The sequence below is a fragment of the Lithobates pipiens genome, unplaced genomic scaffold (assembly GCF_037356315.1).
Source record: "Lithobates pipiens isolate NorthernLeopardFrog02 unplaced genomic scaffold, aLitPip1_a1.2 Scaffold_19, whole genome shotgun sequence".
NCBI lineage: Eukaryota > Metazoa > Chordata > Amphibia > Anura > Ranidae > Lithobates > Lithobates pipiens.
Window position 1 is genome coordinate 137,181,699 of NW_027507764.1, and position 23,267 is coordinate 137,204,965.

Sequence of the window (23,267 nt, forward strand, 5' to 3'; positions counted from 1 at the left end):
TGGTAACAGTTCTATAGGGCAGTCATAAGGCCTGTGAGGGGGAAGAGTCTCTGCTCCTTTCTTGCTGAATACGTCTAGAAAGTCTCTAGAAGGTTCAGGGATGGACTGACGTAGTTCTGGATCAACATCCAAGCAGAGAAGTTGGGAGGGTTCATCAGACAGTCGGCCTAAGCAGTGTTGCTGGCAATACTCCGAAAGGAATTTGACTTCTCCTGTGGCCCAGTTTATGCTGGGATTGTGGGCCTACAGCCAAGGCATTCCCAGGATGATGGGAAAAAGAGGGGAAGAGATGGCATCCAGACGTAGGTGCTCCTGGTGACAGGTGCCCATAGTAGCCAACAAAGGGACGTCTCTTGTGTGACTGGACCGGAACTAAAGGCGGAGCCATCCGCAAGGTGTAAAGCAAGTCCCTGGGCCTTGGGTTGAAGCGGGATATGATGGTTGGCAGCGAAGGTCTGATCGCTAAAACAGCTGCATTCTCCCGAATCAATGATAGCTGACACTGGAATATTCCCTCCTGGAAGCTGTAATGTGATGAGAAGAGCAAGGTGAGAACTGGGTTTATGCAGAACAGATGCACACATGGAAGAAGTGGTTACACACTTACGTGTCTTGTTGGGGCAGGCCCTTACATAGTGCCCAGGTTCCCCACAGTAGAGGCACAGGTTGTCGGTACGTCTGCACTGTTTTTCTTCAGGGGTCAGCAAGGGCCGGAGCAAACCAAGCTGCATTGGTTTGGGAGCTTCTTGAGCTGGAGCAGTAGAGGTGGGTGGAAACTGACTGGCAGAACTTGGAACCTTGGGGAGCATCCAAGTGGGGCGGAAATGGCTGGAAGATCTCTCCGACCGACGCTCCCTTAAGCGACGATCAATCTGGATGGAGAGATTGATAAGCTCATCCAAGGTTTGTGGTATCCACACTCGTGCCAACTCATCCTTGAGTGGGTCAGATAGTCCCATCCGGAATTGGTGGCGCAGGGCGGCGTCGTTCCAATCCGTGTCGGAACTCCAGCGGCAGAACTCAACCGCATAGTCCTCGGCCGCTCTGCGACCTTGTTGGAGAGAGTGCTGTGCAGCTTCTGCAGTTGGTCAATTGGGGGTCCTCATATAGCTGGGGCATCGCCAAGAAGAAGTTATCAAGACTATCCAGGGACCCAGACTTCTGGCCCAGGTCTGTGGCTCGACGGACAACAGGGATATCACAAAGCCCACCTTAGTTGCTTCAAGAGAGAATGTGCGAGGTTGCAGTGCAAAATAAAGCTTGCAGGAATTGCGGAATGCACGGTACTTGTTGCGATCTCCGGTAAATCTCTCGGGCGTAGGTACTCGTGGCTCTGGAGGAAGCATCACTACGGAGGGTGCGGGTGAAAGGCCGGCTGAAGATGTTCCCTGAGGATTAGATGAAGAGGATAAGGCTTGAACTTGCTCCTCCAATCTTGAGTAACCTTCCTGGAGGTTCTTTACGGCTTGAGACAGACCAGCCAGATGTCTGCATAGTTCGCCCATGGGGGAGGCCCCCTGCCCGGACTCGGTCATGGCTGCCTGATACTGTCAGACTTCCACTTACCAGACCAGTGAGTCCGCTTGGGCTGAGGGTGGTCTCACGTATGTGTCCGACTTACAACCCCTGGTAGAGTAGACAGGTGGCTGGGAGTGCGGAGTGGTATGAGAGCCTATGATTAGGGCCCAGGAGCTGGAAGCAGGAGAAACCCCGAAGCAGCAGGTGAGTAGGCTGGAACACAGGCAATTGGGGTGCGGAGCAGGGGCCGAGCAGGCGGGTCCGGGTACAGGCAGGATTCGGCAACAGGCAGGCAGCAACGGTACAATAGGAACAGGCAGGAGCAAGGTCAGAACAGGCCAAGGGCAGGTGCAGGCGGAGATCAGGGGTGTCCAAGAGCAAGCCGGGTCGCCAGGAGAGCGGAGATACAGGAATGCAGATACAGGCAACGGAGCAGGGACCGGGGGAGCTGATGATCAGGCAGCACTTGAGTGGAGTATGCGCAAACCTAAATAGGCCGATTGGCGCCAAACACCATGCACGTACGCCAGCACGCACACCAGTGCCACCAGGAGTGCACACAACAGCGCGCACCAGTGCTAACAGGAGCGTGCACAGGCGCACACCGGCGCACACTAGCGCCCGCAGGGGCGCGCACCACAGCACGCACAGGAACACGTGCGCCAGCACGCACCGTCACACATTGATGCACACCAACACCGTGACCAACCAGGTAACTTCTCTGACATACGCAGACCAGCATTTTAGCCAAATCAAGTGCCTCAGCAACACTGCTGACACTGAAGCCCTGGATAACAGAGGAAGTGCATCCAGGGCCGCATCAAACACGTACTTAAGGCCTTGCACTAACTGGTCTGCTAGTTCCGCGCAAACAGGGGAGGCCTGCTGCTTCCCCAACTCGTGGTGCAAAAGTTTTGCCCACTCCATAAGTGTCTGTGACACAAGTGCTGAGGCCAGTACTGGTTGCACTGCTGACCCCACAACTGTCTACAAGGATCAGGCCACTGCCCGCTCTTTACCACCTTTGCACCCGCACACCGCCTCCATCCTGGCAACGAACATATCAAGGGCTGCCACCAAAGCGTCCAAAGGCACTGCACTGTTTGCAGACGAGCCGGTTGCAGTTGCCAGGAGTTCGGGGGAAGAAACACCAGTTTCTGAAGCCATGCTGACCCACCCTGTCTGCCACCCTTGGGGACTTAGAACAGGTGCCCAGTCCCACCCTCCTAGCTGCAGCAGACTGAGGGGCCCCCACCACAGGACTCACCACCCGACCGAGTTCTGCGCCGTTCAGCTACAAGTGCCTGTGTCAGCTCCAAGGTGTCCTGAGTGAGAAACTCTGTTCTGAGCAGCAGGGACCAGCGCTGAGCATAAAAACCGTGCCGGGCTACAACAAAATGGCCGCCGGCCACCCAGTATAAGGGACATAATCATAGGGAAAATGGACACCGAACTACAGCAAAATGGCCCGACCATGCTTTCCAGTGAGGCACACCAAACATGGCCAACAAAAGCACACAGAGAAAATACAGCAAAAATTGCGGCAGAACAGCGCTATGGCGATCAACATATGCAGACACCCAGTGGGGAGACCACAGACCCGCAGGGAGACAGGCACCCAACGCAGCCCCCCATCCAAGGTGAGAGCCCCCCAGGGAACACCTGGCTATAGGCACACCACCGCTCAGCAGCCCATCATGCAGCATCCCCCACGGGGGGGGGGATAGGGACAGGGAGAGAAGAGAGGGAGGAGTGGGACCCCGGAATCTACCTCCCAGGGAATGCCCAGCTGAACAACCCAGCCGAAGCAGGGAGAGCTGTACTTACCATCCGGAGGAGCACGGGGACATCCCATCACAGACCCACTCTCTGATCAGTACGGGGTGGCTGCTGGCTATGGCACACAGACATCAGTAGCCCAGTCATATGTGTGCCCCAGAGCTTTGTGCTCACCGGCCGCCCCTAGATCCTGAGGCGCATGTCGTGGCTGACCCAGCGCGTAGATATGGTCTGCACATGCTCGATAGTCAGGCTGGGGAGACTACAAGGATTAGGGTATCCAGCCTGTCACCCAGCCGGCTGTTGATAGCAGATCACAGGATCCAAAAATGTTTCGCAAAAGGCAAACTTCTTCAAAAAAAAAATCCCTAGGATTCCTAGGTCCCTTCACTAGGCAGAAAAAAACTGAAGCTACAGGAATCAGGCTGAGGGGTTGTTATTGAAGGGACTGCCCCCTGGGCGGAACTACAAAGTTCTCTTTTGTTTCACATGTATAACATGTTCTGCCTAGTTCTCTCCTGAAGGTGGCCCTATGGTCAAGAATAATGGAGCTGTGTCAGTCAGTGAACAAAAGATAAAGTTCATTTTGAATGGTGGCCTAACAGCATAGTGGGCCTTCAGTTCCAGAATCCTGAAATGAAATCCGTCAGACACGGTATCTACATACACATCTGTAAGTTCTTCTTGTGACTGAAAGTTTGTTTCCTCAAATAAAGACAGCCTGTATGATTGCCATTCAAAATGATTTAATAGCGTATGACTGTTTAAATTTATTAGAGACATTACATTGCAAGCATTTTGGGGTTAAAGCGCTGCTGAAAATATTGACAGTATACAAATAATTTGTAGTAATAATAATAATAAATACACATTGCTTATTTCCATTATCTGAACAGTGGGAGACATGGAATGATAGATCATGGTTCTGTCCCTGCTCTGTACAACAGGGGTCAGCAACAATTTTTCACTTAAGGGCCAGGTTCAATGTATGTGAATGCATGAAGGGCAGCATTCACCTGCTAATGAACAAAGATAATAATCTGGACCTCTTTACATTACACAGCCCCACACCTCTGGACTCATTTACCTTACACACCCCCCTGCACATCATACAGCCCCCCTGCACACCACACAGCCATCCCTCATGATACACAGCCACCCCCCCATATCATGCTTTAAAATTGTGCACTCGTGGAATGGTGACAAACTATGGCACTTAAAAATCTCCATAGGCAACGTTTTTTTTTTTTTTTTACATGTTACCAGTTACAGAGGAGGTCTTGTGCTAGAATTATTGCTCTCTCTCTCCAAGGATCATGGCAATACTTCACGTGTGGTTTGAACAGTGTGGTTCACTGGTTGCAACTTCCGTAAGTGTTCACTTCTGAACAATTTTGCATTCGCTTAAGAATAATTTCTTATTTTATTAACTTTTTACACTGTCCCTTAAAAAAAAAAAAATCTGATCACATTTATTGCTGTCAGAAGGAATGTAAACATCTCTTGTGACAGTAATAGGCAGTCAAAGGCATTCTTTTATGGAGGGATCTGGGGTCTATAAGACCCCAAATCCCTCCTTTGCACTTAAAAGCATTCAAAGTGCCAAGTTTGGCAGTTTTGAATATTGACTTTTTTTTTAAATGTTGGCACCTTTAGGTGTTCTGTAAACCAGAAGTGATGTCATGACATCGCTTCCGGGTTACTAGATCTGAGACCTGCTCAAAGCACATTCTGGCTTTGTTCAGGTCTCCGGCCAGCCGGCGGATGTGCCAGGTGGTCACTCAGTGGGACCAGAGAGCCCGGGCGAGCAGTGAAAGGTCCCCTCCTGCTGCTTGAGATAACAGCTGAGCGCCTTCTTAGCTGCATTAAATACCACCAAAAGAAAGCTATTTGTGTGAAGAAAATTATAAATTCATTTGGGTACAGTTTTGCATGACCACATAATCGGTCAAAAGTGCAACATCGCTGAAAATTGACCCGGGCAGGAAGGGGTGAAAGTGCCTGGTATTGAGGTGGTTAAAAACAAAAATGTGAAAAAAACGTTATTATTCTAAAGTGAATATACAAAAAATCTACAGTGAGAGAAAAGGTAAACTCCATTGGGGAGACACATGTACAATAAAGTAAAGAACTACTTATAACTCCACAGTGAATAAATTGTTGACTCACTTCAACAGAAAAGGAAAAAAGATACTTCACAACTTAAATATTCCACCGCCAAAACCAGTGTTCCTGTAACAACTATAGAGGTGTGGGCTTACCAGATACTAAGACCCCCTTATTCAGAGTGGTCTCAAGCACTTGGCATGCTCAACCCCAGTGGCAACTCTCCACGCTAATTCCAATCCTATTTGCCAGCATCGCTTTCCAGGTGTTTGATGAGCTCAAAACAGATAGGTTTATTCATGCAAAGTAAACAGATAAACACTTCTAGTAGTGCAAACCGCATAAAAACAAATTTTATTGAATATAAAACCACACTTACAAAGAATAATGAGTATGCACATTTAAGTGTAACCAAACCATCAATATCGGCATCAAGCTCCAGTTGACTTCCTGTACGCAATTTTGTCGTAAACAAAGTCTTCCGCGGGGACCCATACTCCTTATGTTATTGTGAAATTTTTGCACACGGTTTTCTTATAATTTTGTTTACCCTATGTGAGTTTATTACAATGCAACAGATATTATATAGTCATGGGGACCTATAGACAAAACTCTGTTCTTTCATTTAGTAAAGTCAACTCTGCAGCATTTCTTAACTTACAATCAACAAGTCAAATTTCTCAGAGAACATTAGACTTGGATACCTAAAAACAACCAGTCAGGACAGGAATGTGGGAGCCACAGAGGCATTTTTGTAGGTGCAGGTTTTAAAGACTGTTCCTATTATCTTAAAGCGGAGTTCCGCAACAAAAAAAAGTCAGCAGCTTCAAATACTGCAGCTGCTGACATCTAAATAAGGACCACTTACCTGTCAAGGGTGCCCATGATGTCCTCACGCAAATACGACCCATCCCCTGGGCTCCAGGTGGAGGCACCAGCATTGCTAGTAAGAGAATCAGAAAGTGAAGCCTTGCGGCTTCACAGCCTGGTTCCCTACTGCGCATGCATGAGTCACGCTGCACGTTCTAAATGGTGCCTGCTGTCTTCTGGCACCTGTGTGTCTCTCAGAAGACAATGGAGGGAATGGAGGAGGGGCCAAACGTGGCGTAGATCGCTGCGAATACTGTGGCGATCTTGCGCCGGAAGTGGGAGCAAATACCTGCATTAGACAGGTATCTGCTCCCCCTCCCCCCTGAAAGGTGCCAAATGTGACACCGGAGGGGGGGAGGAATCCAGACACTGGAAATTCCATTTTTGGGTGGAACTCCGCTTTAATCCTTGCTCCATGTAAGTCACTGAGTGGGAACAAGCAGATTCATAGAGCTGCCATGACAACAGACATGTATGAACTTGTTTTGGGTCATAGACTCATTAAATACAGAAACAAGGGTAAGAATGACAAGCCTCATAGCTTCCACCTTCAAACACAATTCACAGCCACTCTCAAATTTCCGTCCTTTCAGATTTAAACAGTCTTGTTCATCTTTCCCCTTGGTACATCATAACGATTCAGCATGAAGATCAGACTCCTCACTAAGTTTGAACAGTTTGGAACAAAAAAAAAAACAAACAATGCAAACCTTTAGAACTAAAAGGCTGCGCTTTATTTTTGGAGCAAAGGAAAGGTGTAATAAATCAAAAGCAACCAAATTTTAAATGAAAAAAAGGTTTGCACTGGTTGCTGCATCACCTTATTAAATACACCCGATTAATGACTACCGTAATTTAAATTAAAGGCTATGCGTTTAATTTTTACTGCTCCTAAAATCACAGAAGACAATTTGGTGCATAAAACAAGTATATGCTGACCTACATTTTTAGCGCTGTATAGTTTGTACAAGAACAACACACTTTATAAACAGCAAGTAAATCCTGGCTTGATAAGGCTAAGAAGACATATTTATTATTTAGCTGGAATAAAGACTCGGCCAATCTTACCACAGCCTGTAGCTGAATGACCGTTTGCCCATCGTGTAATATTTCAAAAAGTCCATTATAAAGCTCTCCACGATGGCTTTCAGGAAGGTCTTGCAGTACAGAAAAAGGCTTGGTTATCTCCAGTATGTCTGAGTGAGAAAAAAAAAAAAAGAATCAAAAGGGACTTTATGTTGTAATGATACAACAGCATATGAAATACCTTACATTATGGAACAGACTGTAATGCCCCGTACACACGAGCGGACTTTTCGACATCCAAACTCCGACGGACTGAGTCCGTCAGACTATCCGATCGTGTGTGGGCTGCAACGGACTTTAGCTTCGCTAAAGTCTGACGGACTTTAGAAATGAAGCATGCTTCAAATTTTCCCGACGGAACTCCGCCGGACCCGGTCCCCTTCGAATAATTCGCTCGTGTGTGTGCTACTCCGACGGACTAAAACCGACGCTAGGGCAGCTATTGGCTACTGTCTATGAACTTCCTACGTCGAATCCAGTCGTACGTCATCACGTTCGACTCCGTCGGAGTTTGGTGTGATGGTGTGTGGTCAAGTCCGTTCGGTCGAAAAGTCCGCCAGAACTCCGTCGGAACTCCGGCGGAACTCCTTTGGAGGTCTGTCAGACTTAATCCCTCTCGTGTGTACGGGGCATTAGAAGATGAAGACCATTTAATGGATTTGTTCCTGCAGTATGGTTCAGGGAGTTTCGTGTTAGTTAAACAATCTGCTTGTGCTGTTTCCCTCCTGCTGAGTCTCGTGCGTTGAAAAGTTGTGTGCATTACGGTAGCAAACATTAGAACAGTAGCAATGGAACACAGCTATCTGACTCATTGCCATCTCCTGCCAGTGCCTTATATAATAATTAGAACAAGTTTCAACACTTACAAGTCAGCAATGTTTGTAGTGGGAACATGTTACAGAACTAAAAACCTAAATAAAATGTTAATACGGGGACCTCCTGTAGTCACTAAAAAGCCACAAATTATTGCATCTCTGAATTCACAAAAAAAAATAAAAAATAAAAATCAACCTAAACTTGACCTGTAAAGCTGATTTTGTGGTAACAAGAAACTTGCTGAGAGATCAGAAAGATGAGTTTATCAGTTTGATGCCTCTCTTTTCATTGTCCAGTCACAGGACACGGGGGGGGGGGGACCTGTAAATGTTACAATGTACTGAAAAAAAAGCAGGAAAGAGAAAACTATTGTGACACCTATCTAACAATCCTCTTCATCAACTATACCTTCATCACTAGCATGATAAAAATAGTGGAAAGTTGGAAATAACAAATAAGTGTTGGTCAATAAACAGTATCAAACATTTTAGAAGCATATATAATGAGATTGTTTTAGGTTTTATATTAAATACATTTAGTGCTTAGCAGAATTCTTTTTTTATCAGCTTCAGCCCCAGAAGATTTTACTCCCTTCCTGACCAGAGCACTTTTTGCGATTCTGCACTGTATTGCTTTAAATGAAAATTGCATGGGCATGCGACGTTGCAGCCAAACAAAATGTAAGCCCTTTTTTTCCCACAAATAGAGCTTTCGTTTGTTGGTATTTGATCATCTCAGCAGTTTTTATTTTTTGCGCTATAAAAAAAAAAGAGCAACAATTTTGAAAAAAAAAAAGCAACATTTTTTACTTTTTGCTATAATAAATATCCCCCAAAAATATATAAAAGAACGGTGGTGAGTTTTTTCATATCATATTTGTATTGGTCATGCAATGCACCAACACCTTTGCAGCCATTGTGCTACATACTGGGCGTTTGGTGTGCTGCATGTACCATTAAGACCTCATTTATACATTAGAATGCATGTGCCTCCACTGTGGGGACACTCATATTTTTGTGTTAGGACCACAGATACCAGGGTGCCTTGACGAGGCTCTGTGGCTTATGCATGTGTTTGCAAATGCGTGCGGACTAAACCCGTTTTTAACGTACTGTTAGACAGGTTAATTTAGTTGTCTGCAAGCTGGTGGTAAGTAGGCTTGGGTTTTTCCTGGGCATTCCCCAGGCCTTGTTGTTATGTGATTTAGCCTTCCAATGCCGCTTACTGCTATAGCCAGCTATAGATGAGGGCGGTGGCAAGTTTTTTCATATCAGTTTTTTCAAAAATATGTAAGAACAAATATGTAAGTACAATTTATTTCCTCAGTTTAGGCCGATATGTATTCTTCTAGATATTTTTTGGGGGGGGGGGGGGTGGGCTTCAAATCACATGATATCACTGCTCCCGATGACAGGGAGCAGTGATCTCTGTCATGTCCCAGGGCAGAACGGGGAAATGCCATGTTTACCCATACTGCGGCTCCGTGACACGATCGCCTGGAGACTGGCTGACAGAGTCACCCTGAGCCCCAATTAAAGGGGATGTACAGGTACGCCTATTTGCTCACTGCTGCCATTTTGCAGACGTATATCAGCGTGCAGCGGACAGCAAGTGGTTAAGATAGCATGTATTTTTGTAAAGCACAACTCTTCCTATATAGCCAATACAGTATAGTATACCCTATTAAAACAAAAGAAAAAATGTCTGCTTCCTATAAGGTGTATCCAACATTCAGAAGAATTTGTTATCACTCCCAAGGAAAGGACCAACTCTGACTAGTGTTTGCAACTGTGGTCAAGTCAGAACTAGGAAATGTATTGTTCCACTAAGAATTAGGTTTACTAACCCTTTATGCAGGGAGTGTGGTTTGATTAGAGAATGCAATTGATAAGAATTGATTGGGCCACTATTGTACTCACAGTTTATCAGCCCTTTACACAGATAGACAGCAGCAGCTCCCAGTATTCTGTCATTGCTTTGTACAGGCTTTCCAGTCTTAGCTGTTTGAATAACCTGTGATAACAGCTGTCAAACTGAGGATTCCTGCTACAAGAATTCACTGTGTGGCCCTAATCACCCATATGAGTGTGACTGGCTATTAGTAGCTTTTCTAGCTCCAGACACAAAGCCAAATTTGTGACTAGGCTATATTTTAACCACTTCCTGCCTGGCCTATAGTCAAATGATGGCCAGGCAGGGGCTCCCTAGTTCTAGTTGGACGTCATATGATGTTCTCCCCAGAACGTGCCATGGGCCGCATGATCTGTCATCTCCTGTGTCCACTGAACCCAGTGGATGATAGATCAGTGTACCGGCGCACTGCTGGTACCAGGTGATCACCGTGACCAATCACAGCAGATCACATGACAATTGTACACAATGGATTGCTTTCATTTATGCCATTCATTGTAAGCTATTGTATTGATCTCTGATTGATCACAGAATAAACCCTTTTGGAGCCACAAAACATACAAGAGTCATACAGGGCCCTAATCAGTGTGCATGTCACACAGGGAACTGCTCTACAGCCCGCCAATGCATACAACTATTTGCTCAGCAAGTTCAGTAAGACTGAGTTGGCATTCAAGTAAATTATGCTGCTGGTCCAACACTCAGGGGTTGATTGACTAAAGGCAAGTAGACAAGTTGAACTCTTCTTTTTTTCATAGTAAATGTCAATGTGGTAAAGCCTTACTTTGTAAAGAATAGCCATCAGGTGCAAGGAAAATGAAAACATAAAAACCACAACAATCATTTTTGCTTGAACGGGACTGAATAATGGAAATCCGCAGATGTTTACCACATTCACTAAGCTCTAGGGGTGAGTGAACAGTCCATTTGTCTTTAGTAAATCCACCACTCAAGAGCTGCAAATCCTCCCCATTTTGGGGGGGGGATAGAGGCTTTGGTGAGATCAGAGGACTAAACAGACCACAGGCATCTCCCCTTTGAGACAGGGAAATGGATTGAGGACACAGAGACAGAGGCTCCGCTCCATTCACAAATTGAAGCATTGCAAACCCAGTTTATGATGTTCAGTTATGAATGGACAGTCAGTGATCAGTGACACTGTTCAATCAGAAAAGGAAGGAACCGGTAAATTACATTTACCGGCTCCTTTCTCCGCTCTCCATCCTGCCACATCTGGGACCCGGAGGACAGACAGGGGTGATCGGTGCAGCGCTGGGGGCAGTTATACACACCTATCTCCCTGTATAGCTTTCAATAAAGCAGCTGACAGCCACGGGAGAGAGAGGAGAACAAGTGTCTGTCAGCTGCTTCACTGAAACCTATACAGGGAGATTGGTGCTCAACTGCCCCAACCACTGCACCTATTATCTGTGAGGCTGCCTGGTCCCTGCTATGCTGAGGACACCGGCCTGGTACAACAGGAGAGGGTGATATCAGATTAAGCATCATAGCATTTGCACGAGTACAAGTACTCGTGCAAATGCTCAATATCAGCACCGACAGTATCGGTGCAACCCTACTCATTGCAGCATCTAAAACCATGATACAGATAACAAGGAGCCGATTTAGAACTCATCGTGGCAAGTTGAAAAACTTTCAGAAAACCCTTTTAGAGTATGACAATACACCAAATTTTGCTTAAAGCTTAAATCTAGGCACATTTTCATTGTAATAAATTCCTTCAATAGCCAAAAAGGATATAAAATAACAATTTGTGTGCACCAAACCTTTTTCTAACCCAATTATAATCTTGTAAAAATAGCAGCGGCATTACCACCGGGTTGAACATAAACCTATGCAGAGAGCAAAGTTGTGGGAAGGACTCTGCAGCTTCATTCACTACAAACTGCCTGCAGAGATACAAGACCAGTCACTCAGCAGAATAAAGCAAGATGGATACACACTGAGCTTTTTTGTTTACCCAGAGGGCTGAAAAAAACAAAAAACAAAAAAAACAAAAACACAACCTTCAGATTTATGCATCCACACAAGCAAGGTGGATGCAGGAATATCCCCACTGCTAGTTGCACCCCTCCCCCCGTCAGAATACACTGATCAGTGCTGCAGTGGTTGATTGGATGCTGGTTTCCAGTAGGACTATTCAACCCAAGGGCCAGTCCAAGAATCAGCTTCTGTTGAACAGAGCGCTACATACAGATTGAAATTCAGCCGATTCCTGCTGAATTGGCTGAATTTCACTCCGTGTGTACCCAGCTTAAAGTGAGAGAGCGCAGCAGTGACCGGTCTTTATTACAGGAAACTTCTGTATTCACCGGATTATTGCATATAAATACACAAAGAACATTAAGATTAGTACAAATGCCTCTTATTTAGACAAAAGTTACTTGTCCTGAAGTTCTGCTTTTAGTAGAAGTAGCAGTTATCTTTATGTCACACTAACAATTGTGTAATAGCAATTTGTAGCAGCTACAGAACAGCTATGCGTTACAGAAATTCAAAGTGATTTGTAGCTCAGTTGCCAAGTGATTGGCTTTCTACAGCTTTCCATGAGATTGCTTTAGTACCTACTCATGTCATCCAATGCAGCTGCTGGTGGCCATACTACACCAATTTGCACCTGTCTAGCTAAGCAATGCAGCCAGCAACAGCAAATATGTATCCAGTTACAAAACACTAAAAATAAAACCAGCAGAGTCCTGTAGTTGCTACAAATCTATGTTACAAACTTGCTTGTGTGACATGGGCGTTGGGGCTTGTTCACACTAGAGGTTGCAGGGCAATAAAACTCTGTGGTTGAGACATGTTTTTTTTTACTACCCTCATCCACTCCTATAGCTGCAAAGGCGGCGGCCAGGAGTGTACACATCTTGCTGTCGTGATGCTTTGCTTCATGGCAGGAATTAGAGCCCCTGTCGCTTTCAGCGAGCATAACATCCACCTAGCATGACATACTTAAGTGAATGGAGCAGTTATGCAAGCATCCCACAGCAGTGTATAATGCACATTTGAGGCTTTTTTTTTTTTTTTTTATCTGTTTGTTCTTTGTTAAATGTTTCAAAACTCAATAAACAACATACATTGGTCATGACAATAGTGGGCTTTGGTATCTACAGAGACATGAGAAGAGGCAAACAATTGCGTGCAACATAGCAGTGGGCAAGAGACCTCACAATGGTTCCAGCCGGTGGCATTCATGGGTAGGATGACGCCAGTGGGCCCAGAACATCCATCACCAGAATACAATTACAGTCACAATTGCATATTCCTATAGTTTGGATGAAAATATCAGGTTAAGAAGGGTGCGAGTCAGGCTGTGGAGGGATCTGCCAGCCATTTGGACCAAACCTTACCATATTTTTGGGGGCAGCCCCTATTAGCGTAACAATCTTTGTACAGGGGTAGGCTATTGTTAACTAGTTGTTTCCACAAAGAGAGAGGAGGAGGAGGAGTGGGCTTATGACAGCTACGGGCTATAGTTTTGCGGGTATAAAAGAGGAGCAGTCCGACCAGAGTGCGGCTAGCCACAGTGGGAATTAGTTCCTCTATCAGGCCCAGTATACATATTGCCATGGAGGGTTGGAGCTATATGGTGGCGACCTGTGAGATGACCTTTAGTATCTCCTTCCAGTAGTCGACAATGGGTGGGCAGGTCCAAAAAATGTGGGTGAAGTCACCTGGTATTGCTCCACATCGCCAGCAGCTGGGGGGTGAAATATGTATGGTGGACCATCTTGAATTGTATTAGTCGGTCTCTCAGGGAGACCATGGATCTAAAAGGGAAGTCCCATATGTCACCCCAATCGTCATTATCGAAGTCAGGAATGTCGTGTAGCCATTTGTTCCTGAGTTTTTCCAGCGTGGGGAGGGAGGTCAGCACCAAATGAGAGTAGAGTTGAGAGGTGGGTTTATGTGCACATCCAGACCTGAGGAGGTCCTCCAGGGTGGATTGGATGATCTGGATGGGGGGTGGGGGGATTGGATGATCTGGATGGGGGGTGGGGGGGTTGGAGAATTGGCGACTGAAGGCGTGGGAAAGTTGAAGGTATCTAAAAAAGAACTGTGGGGTGTTGAAATCAGAGATCATTTTGGGAAACGGGGCCAGAGATTGATTGGAGATCACCTGGACCACCGTTTTAATGTTGAATTTAGTCCAAGGGTGGGGTTCAGGCAATTTGTAAAAATGCTCTAATTTGGGGTTTAATCACAAGGGGGCAGCCGGGGAAAGTGCATTTTTAGGATACTTCTCAAGTTGAAGTCCCACCCTCCAAGCACGAAGTGTAGTGCGCATGGAGGGGGTCAACGGGTACGGGGCTTTTGGGCCACGAAAAAAGTAAAAATTGTAGCGCCTCCAACGACTTCATCACGGCCGCCTCGACCAAGGTGGCGGGTTTGTTGTATCTGGAGTGAGCCACCAGGCCGCTGTGACTAGTTGGGTGGCCAGGAAATATTTATGTAGGTCAGGACACGCCAGCCCCCCCCCCCCCCCCCCGAGAGGTTGGGCATACTAGTGTTGGCCAACTGTATCTGGGGGAGGAGGTGAAGGGACAATGTAGCCAAGTGAAAAAGGATTTAGGAATCCAATGCTGAGATTGGCAAAGCAAGTAGGTAAATTTGGGCAGGATTTCCATTTTTAGCAGATTTATCCAGCCTAGCAGTGATGAGGGTAGTGACTCCCACGCCCTCAGTCGTGTCTCGTGGACAACTGGGGACAGATTCAGGGGCAAGAAGTCCGAAGCCTGCCTCGAGACCACCACCCCAAGGTATTTGAAGCTATCTACCCACTGTAAAGGTATATTGGGGGGGGCGCTGGTGCGCGCTGCGGGATCTATAGGAAACAAGAGAGACTTTGACCAATTAACTCTAAGGCTCGTAACAGTAGAGAATGAGTTTAGAATCTGCAGTGCCCCTGTGAGTGAGGAGTCTGCATCGTTGAGGAAGAGCAGGAGGTCGTCCACATACAGGGCAACCCTCTCCTCCAGCCAGCCAATGCGCAGGCCCCTAATGTGTGGGGAGGGGCGTAGGGCCTCCACCAGGGGTTCCATGGCAAAGGGCGAAAAGGGCCGGAGAGAGAGGGCAGCCCCACCGCGTGCCTCTGGAAAGAGGGAAGGGCTGTGACAGGCTCCCCCCAACTTAATGGCTGACGTGGAGTTCCGGTAGAGTGTCTGTAACCACCCGATAAAAATCAAGGGGAATCCCATTCTGCGGAGAACCTCCCACAGAAAGGGCCACTCCACGGTGTCAAAGGCCTTCTCTATGTCCAGGGAGGCCACCACCTGGGAACCCTCGTTGAGGTGTTAAGCATGAATGTTGGTAAATAAACGTCGTAGATTGACATCCGTGGCTCTGCTAGCCATAAAACCAGTTTGGTCCGTCTCTATTACAGCTGGCAATAGGGGCTGCAGTCTCATAGTGAGCAGTTTGGTAAGAATTTTGAAATACGTGTTAAGTAGGGCTATAGGCCTATAGGAGGCGCATGGTGTAGGGTCCTTAGGGGCTTTGTGAATCAGTATTATGTGTGCATGACTCATGGAGTTGGGAAGAGCGTCTTCTGTCAGACAGTGAGGCCAGTTTGGGGGCAAGTAGGTCCCTGTGAGTTTTATAGAACTCTATGGGGAGTCCGCCCGGGCCTGGGGATTTTCCAGCAAGAAAAGATCCGATGACCTTCAAAACCTCCTCCAGGGTAATGGGTCTCATCAAGGTTTCCCTCTCGGCGTCTGAGAGCCAGCCGAGTGCCAGGGGATCCAGCCAAGGTGCCAGGTCCTGTGGCCTGAAGTCTGAGGGCAATACTGAGGTGTAGAGGGAGCTATAGTATTGCCGAAATACGTCCAATATGTCAGGAAGGGAAGAGACGTTTGCGGCTTTTTAATGCGAAGTTCAAAAGGTTAAAGCAGGCAGCGATGAGGCAATAGGTCTTCACCCGCCTGTCAAATGCGCTCTAAAAAGTGATCCGCAAGTATGAAAAAGCACTTAGATTAAAAACGTACAAAGCATTAATTGCACATATATGTGTGCTCCAGCAATGGGATGTGACAGAATTAATTTCTCTAATACCAAACTCCAGAGCAATGCTCGTAGTTCAGAGGAGATTGGTGCATTTGCTCTAACAACCCAAGTGCTTCAGGGACCTCACTGTACTGGGCACTTTATAACCCTTAATTATTGCTTTGTCTATTCCTTCCGCAATTACCACATTTCAATAAATGCATTGGGGTCTTTGAAGACATTACACTGTGATTACAGATTCCTAAAGTAACACTTAAAAGAAGAATGCTAAAAGCTTAAAAAAAGTACAACTCAAACAATAAAATACATTCATGGTAATATAATATATTACAAAATGATCTATTCCTTTGCAAAACTGGTAACATAAGAACATAAATAATTTCTGGAACACATTTGTATTTTGAGCTACAGTATATGTCCTCAGAGGTATGCTTACAATTGGGAAACACGTTATTTGTGCTCATCTATGCACTGGTTAGATGTATTGGGCTTACCAGCTTCTAATACATCTGGCAGCATGTCCAGTATGAATATAAAGTGTGAGCAGAGAGACCAAGACACAGCATAGAAGAGTAAAAGGAAACAGAACCAGCCACCTTGTACGAACACATGCGTTGTTATGACAGTTAATAAGTTTGTAGCTGTTGGGTACAAAATAAGACTTATGCCACCTACACACGACCAGACTTTGACGGACTAGGTCCGACGGTCTTCCTGACGGACTTTCAGTGGAGGGCCGACAGATTTTCTGAACGAACAGACTTGGCCACACACGGCCGGACTAAGTCCGTTCGAAAGTCCGTTCCTTTTGAACGTGATGACGTAAACGGGACTAAACAAGGAAGTTCAATAGCCAGTAGCCAATAGCTGCCCTTGCGTCATATTTGGGCTGTCGGACCAGCACACAGACAAGCGGTTTACCCAATTTTTAGTCCGTTGGACTTGAGTCCGTCAGATAGATTTGAAACATGTTTAATTTCTAAGTCCGTCTGACTTTTGGGAAACAAAAGTCCGCTGGAGCCCACACACGATTTAATTGTCCAACGGATTCTGGTCCACCAGACCAAGTCTGTTGGAAAGTCCGATCGTGTGTACGCAGCATTAGAGGGCTTTCCATTCTGAGCAGTGTCCATCTTATTCACCTACCACCAACTCAAACAAACCACTGTTCTACCACTGCCTTGTACAAGAGGATTTGGTTTCTTCCTCAGCTACTCCTCCAAAAGGGACAATAACTTCAAGGGACAAGAGTGTTGATTAAGGGTATCCGTGTTGACAGACGGCAGTCCATTTTTCATGAGTGCCCTGAGGACATGTCATAATTATCCACTTGTCTACCATCTTGGTTTATAAATGGCGGTTGGTAGATGGGGAATTTAGAAAAACGCTCGTCTGGGACATACACTCACCAGCCACTTTATTGGATCCAACCCGATACTAGCAAGGTGTACCTCATTTTGCCTTCAGAACTGCTCTAATTCTTCGGGGCATAGATTTAACAAGGTGTTGGAAATATTCCTCAGAGATTTTGGTTTATATTGACATGATGCCAGGGCGAATTGTAAAGGTCTTGAAAAAGAAAGGTCAACACTGCTAATATTCAATCTTTGCCTAAACTTTGTGAAAATTAATATTTGTGTAATTCTCAAAACTTTTGTCCACAGCTGTATGTTATTCCATATATCACCACCTCACTAATTACATAGGTTAGCCAAACAGGTTTTATCAAACATATCAGTGTTATATATTATCATATATGTATTATTGTAATGTTGAGTAAGCAGTGGTTTGAAGATGGCTTGATGAGTTTCTCAGATAACTAGGTCTGCTTCCACCAAGAGGGAATGGAGGTAAGGTCTATAGACCATATAAAGACATTGTGAGAAATATAAAAATGAATACTGCAAATCAACCTTTTTTCTTTTGAGATATATGTACATGTTGTTAGGGTTAATTCTGCTCAGTTCCTGGACAATCAGTGAGAAATTCTTTCAGAGCTCTGGAAGCATTCAATGCACACAAGAGGGATGTTTCAATGAATGCTTAATTTTAATGGTAAGGGTTATACCTTTATAAAAAAAAATTGGACAAAGAAGATTGCACAACTTAACCAGTTAAGGACCGCCGCCTGTACATATACGTCGGCACAATGGCACGGACAGGCACAATCACGTACCTGTACGTGCCTGCCTTCCAGCGGGTGGGGGGTACGATCGGACCCCCTCCCGCTGGCGGCGGCAGTCCGTTTGACTTCAGGAGCGATGAGGGGGCGCCCGTTGGTTTCGGCCAACCCCCTCCCAATCGCTCCTGGCGAATGAGAAGCTTCCCCTGCCTGTGTAGTGTAAACACAGGCAGGAGGAAGTGATGTCTCTCTCATGGCGGTCTTTTTGACCGGACGGCGAGGAGAGAAGACATCCAAGTAAGTGCACCAACACTACACTGAAACATAGGTACACATAGGCACACTATTCACCCCAGTCAACCCTCCGATCACCCCCTGCCCCCCCCCCCCCCCCAGTCACAGTGTCACTGATTTCAGTGGTCATTTATTTACTGATCACTGCAAAAAGTGTCAGGGCAGTTCGTTTTAGGCCCCTTTAGGTGTAGGGTAGCCCCCTACCCCCCTAATAAAAGTTTAACCCCTTGATTGTCCCCCAGGTAACCCTTTCACCCCCTTTTTCCAGTGTCACTAAGCGATCATTTTTCTGATTGCTGCATTAGTGTCACTGGTGCTGTTAGGTAGCTAGTTATTTTTTAGATTCAACGCCAGGTTTTTATAGCGTACCCCCATATACAACCTAATAAAGGTTTTAACCCCCTGATTGCCCCTAGAGTTAACCCTTTCACCAGTGATCACTGTATAAGTGTCACTGGTGATGCTGGTTAGCCAGTTAGTTATTTAGGTTCCCCGTCAGGTTTTTATATAGCGTCAGGTACCCCCATATACTACCTAATAAAGGTTTTAACCCCCTGATTGCCTCTAGTTAACCCTTTCACCGGTGATCACCGTATAAGTGTTAAGGGTGACGCTGGCTAGTTCGTTTTCTTTTTATAGCATCAGGGCACCCGCCATTTATTACCCAATAAAGGTTTAACCCCCTCATCGCCCGGCGGCTAATATCAATTAGGTTTTAGAGTCAGATAGGGTCTGCGTTGCCCCAGGAAGCGCCAGGTTAGTGCCAGTACCGATAACACCCACACGCAGAGCATACACCTCCCTTAGTGGTATAGTATCTGAACAGATCAATATCTGATCTGATCAGATCTATACTAGTATCCCCAGCAGTTTAGGGTTCCAAAAAACGCTTTGTTAGCGGGATCCGTCCAGATACCTGCTAGCACCTGCGTTTTGCCCCTCCGCCCAGCCCAGCCCACCCAAGTGCAGTATCGATCGATTACTGTCACTTACAAAACACAACACACATAACTGCAGCTTTCTCAGAGTCAGGCCTGATACCTGCGATCGCTAACAGTTTTTTTGGTAGCGTTTTATACAGTCGCTGACAGCCTAGGTGCTTTTTTACATGTGAATCTCGCTAGTGTGCCATTAAATTGTGCCACTCATATGTCAGATTCAGGCTCAGAATACGATCCTGTAGAGGACAGCTGCTCCATGATAGATATCTCTGGCAACGAAGGTGAGGTCCCTGCTAAGGTCAAGTGTACCAGACCCCGATCTTCTGATGTTGTTGAGGTGCAAGAGCCGCAGGTCCCTCGTATGGAGTAGAGAGCCAGTACTAGCGCCGCTCATCCTTCTGGTGAACTGGCAAGCACCAGCGGCCTAGTACACCCTGAACGTACATCCAGCACTGCAGTAACCTGTGGTGACGTGGCGAGTCCCATAAGTGCAGTTCAAGCTGGCGAGGTGGCAAGTACAAGTAGTGTCCCGCTGCCACCAAGAAGAAGACAAAGGCAGGCCTGTCGTTCCCATAGTGACCTTCCTGCAGAATTCACCAATCCTGATTGGGTGCCCACCACTTCTGCAGCATCCGTACTTTCCCCATTCACTGGCCAACCCGGTATTCAGGTGGAAACAGCTGATTTTACGCCACGTGATTTTTATTCGCCGTTTTTCACAGAAGATCACTATAAATCTATTGTAGGACCAAACTAATTTATATGCTGGTCAACACATCACCGCTAATCCCCAGTTGCCTTCCCTTGCCAGAGATTGGAAACCAATTACGGTTTCAGAATTTAAAACCTTTCTGGGCCTTTCCCTCAACATGGGCACACAAATTCATCACGTTGCGGACGTATTGGTCCACGCATCCGATTGACCATATGCCCGTGTTCTCTACCTCCATGTCCAGGAAACGATACGAGCAGATCTTGCGGTTCTTGCACTTCAACGACAATGAACTTTGTCGTCCTTGTGGAGACCCTGAATACGATCGGCTCTACAAAATTCGGCCCCTCATGAACCACTTCAACCAGTGTTTTGCAGCCTTGTTTATTCCCCATCAAGTTGTCTGCGTTGATGAGTCGCTGATTAAATTTTCTGGCCGCTTGTCATTCAAACCGTACATTCCCAACAAGCGTGCCAGATACGGGGTCAAGCTCTATAAGTTCTGTGACAGGGCCACAGGCTATGTATGGAGCTTTACGGTTTATGAGGGAAAAGATAGTTACGTAGAGCCGGAGAACTGCCCAGATTACATAGGGAGTGCTGGTAAGATAGTGTGGAACTTGGTGTCACCCTTATTCGGAAAGGGGTGTCACTTGTACGTGGACAATTATTACACGAGCATGCCACTGTTTAGTCATCTGGTTAATCAGCAGATTGGAGCATGTGGCACCGTGCAACCTAATCGCTGGGGCTTTCCCCAGGGGCTTGTAGATTCTCGTCTTAGGCTGGGGAAGAGAGCCTGCTTGCAGTGTAATAACTTGCTCGCTATGAAGTAGAGGGATAAGAAGAATGTTTTCGTTCTTACCTCCCTTCATGCAGACACGACGGTCCAAATTCATACGCCGACTGGTGTTGTGGAGAAACCCTTCTGTGTCCATTAATATAACCAAAATATGGGAGGGGTGGACCTCAATGACCAGTTGTTGGCACCGTATCTAGTTGTCCGTAAGGCCAGACGATGGTACAAAAAAGTGTCTGTTTACTTATTTCAATTGGCTTTGCTGAACGCTCATGTGCTATACAGAGCTTCAGGTGGGACGTTATCCTTTATTTTATTCCAGAAAGAGATTGTCACAGACCTTCTGTATCCAGACAGTTCTGCACCTCACCATTCCCAACCAAATGCAGTAAGCCGGCTGCATGAGAGGCATTTCCGTATGTCCTCAAGATTACCCCTACCCAACAAACCCCCAAAGAAGATGTCGTGTCTGTTCCAAGCGCGGATATAGGCGTGACACCCATTATTATTGTCCACGCTGTCCTGGCAATCCTGCTCTTGATGAATGTTTTGAACGCTACCCCACACTAGTGAAGTTTTAGCGTAGGGTACAGGATCGATACAGAAAGCCGTGACTCCAACGCTGTAGGAGGGTAATTTCACCACCACAGTAAAAAAAAAAAGAGCATATATGCCGAAGCATGGGGCCAGCAGGGGTAGAGGAGCCACTTTGCTCCTAATGCCGCGTACACACAGTCGAAATTCCGACGGAGGGCATGCCCGTGGAAAAGTTTGACCGCGTGTACGCGACATAACTTTTTTGCGGGAGGATGCCCCCATGCTTCGGCATATATAAATGGTGCATGTATGCCCATCATTAGAAGTGGGTGGATGAAGGGAGATATTCCAGAGTACCAGAGTACCTGTCACTACCTATTGCTATCATAGGGGATATTTACATTCCCTAAGATAACAATAAAAATGATAAAAAAATAAAAATGGAAGGAACTGTTTAAAAATAAAATAAAAAAGCAAAAGCACCCCTGCCCCCCTGCTCTTGCGCAAAGGCGAATGCAAGCGTCGGTCTGGCGTCAAAGTTGTCATAAATGATATATTGCTGAAACATGCCATGGGCATATGTGGAATTACACCCCAAAATACATTCTGTTGCTTCTCATAAGTATGGGGATACCACATGTGTGAGACTTTTTGGGAGGCTAGCTGCGTACGGGACCCCAAAAACCAAGTACCGCCTTCAGGCTTTCTAAGGGTGTAAATTTTTGATTTCATTCCTCAATGCCAATTCAGTTTCTGAGGCCATGGAATGCCTAGATGGCACAAACCCCGCCCAAATGACCCCATTATACACCCCAAGCTATTTGCTGAGAGGTATGGTGAGTATTTTGCAGATATCGCTTTTTGTCACAAAGTTTTCAAATTTGAAAAAAGAAAAAAAAAAATTTTCTCTTTACTTTCTTAATTTTCAAAAAGAAATGAGAGCTGTAATATACTCACCATGACTCTCAGCAAATAGCTTGTGGTGTCTACTTTCCAAAATGGGGTCATTGGGGGGGGGGGGGGGGTGGGGGTTGTGCCATCTTGGCATTTTATGGCCTTCAAAACTGTGATAGGTAGTGAGGAGTGAGATAAAAAATTGATGCCCTTAGAAATCCTGAAGGCGGTGCTTGGATTTCGGGGTCCCGTACGCGGCTAGGCTCTCAAAAAGTCCCATACATGTGGTATCCCCGGAGAAGCAGCAGAATGTATTTTGGGGTGTAATTTTATATATGTCCATAACATGTATGAGCAATATATCATTTATTGACAACTTTGTGCAAAAAAAAAAAAAGTTTGTAATATTCCCGCAACTTGTGGCAAAATATAAAATATTCCATGGACTCAACGTGCCTCTCAGCAAATAGCTTAGGGTGTCTACTTTCCAAAATGGGGTCATTTGGGGGGGTTTGTGCTATTTTATGGCCTTCGAAACTGTGATAGGTAGTGAGTGAGATCAAAAATTTGCACCCTTAGAAATCCTGAAGGCAGTGATTGGTTTTCGGGGTGCCGTACGTGGCTAGGCTCCCAAAAAGTCCCACACATGTGGTATCCCCGTACTCAGGAGAAGCAGCAAAATGTATTTTGGGGTGCAATTCCACATATAACCATGGCATGTGTGAGCAATATATCATTTAGTGACAACTTGTTGTAAACTTTTTTTTTTTGTCATTATTCAATCACTTGGGACAAAAAAAAAATATTCAATGGGCTCAACATGCCTCTCAGCAATTTCCTTGGGGGCAATTTTTCCAA

The 23,267-nt window shown here is 46.0% G+C and overlaps 1 protein-coding gene across 2 annotated transcripts in view; it reads right to left on the bottom strand.

The window, feature by feature from the left end:
• Positions 1-23,267, bottom strand: part of GSDME (gasdermin E) — a 359,256-nt gene that overhangs the window by 110,654 nt on the left and 225,335 nt on the right. For both annotated transcript variants that reach the window (XM_077491303.1, XM_077491304.1), the window contains exon 7: positions 7,342-7,469. In XM_077491303.1, coding sequence (XP_077347429.1) covers positions 7,342-7,469 — 128 coding nt within the window. The remainder of the gene's footprint in view (positions 1-7,341; positions 7,470-23,267) is intronic.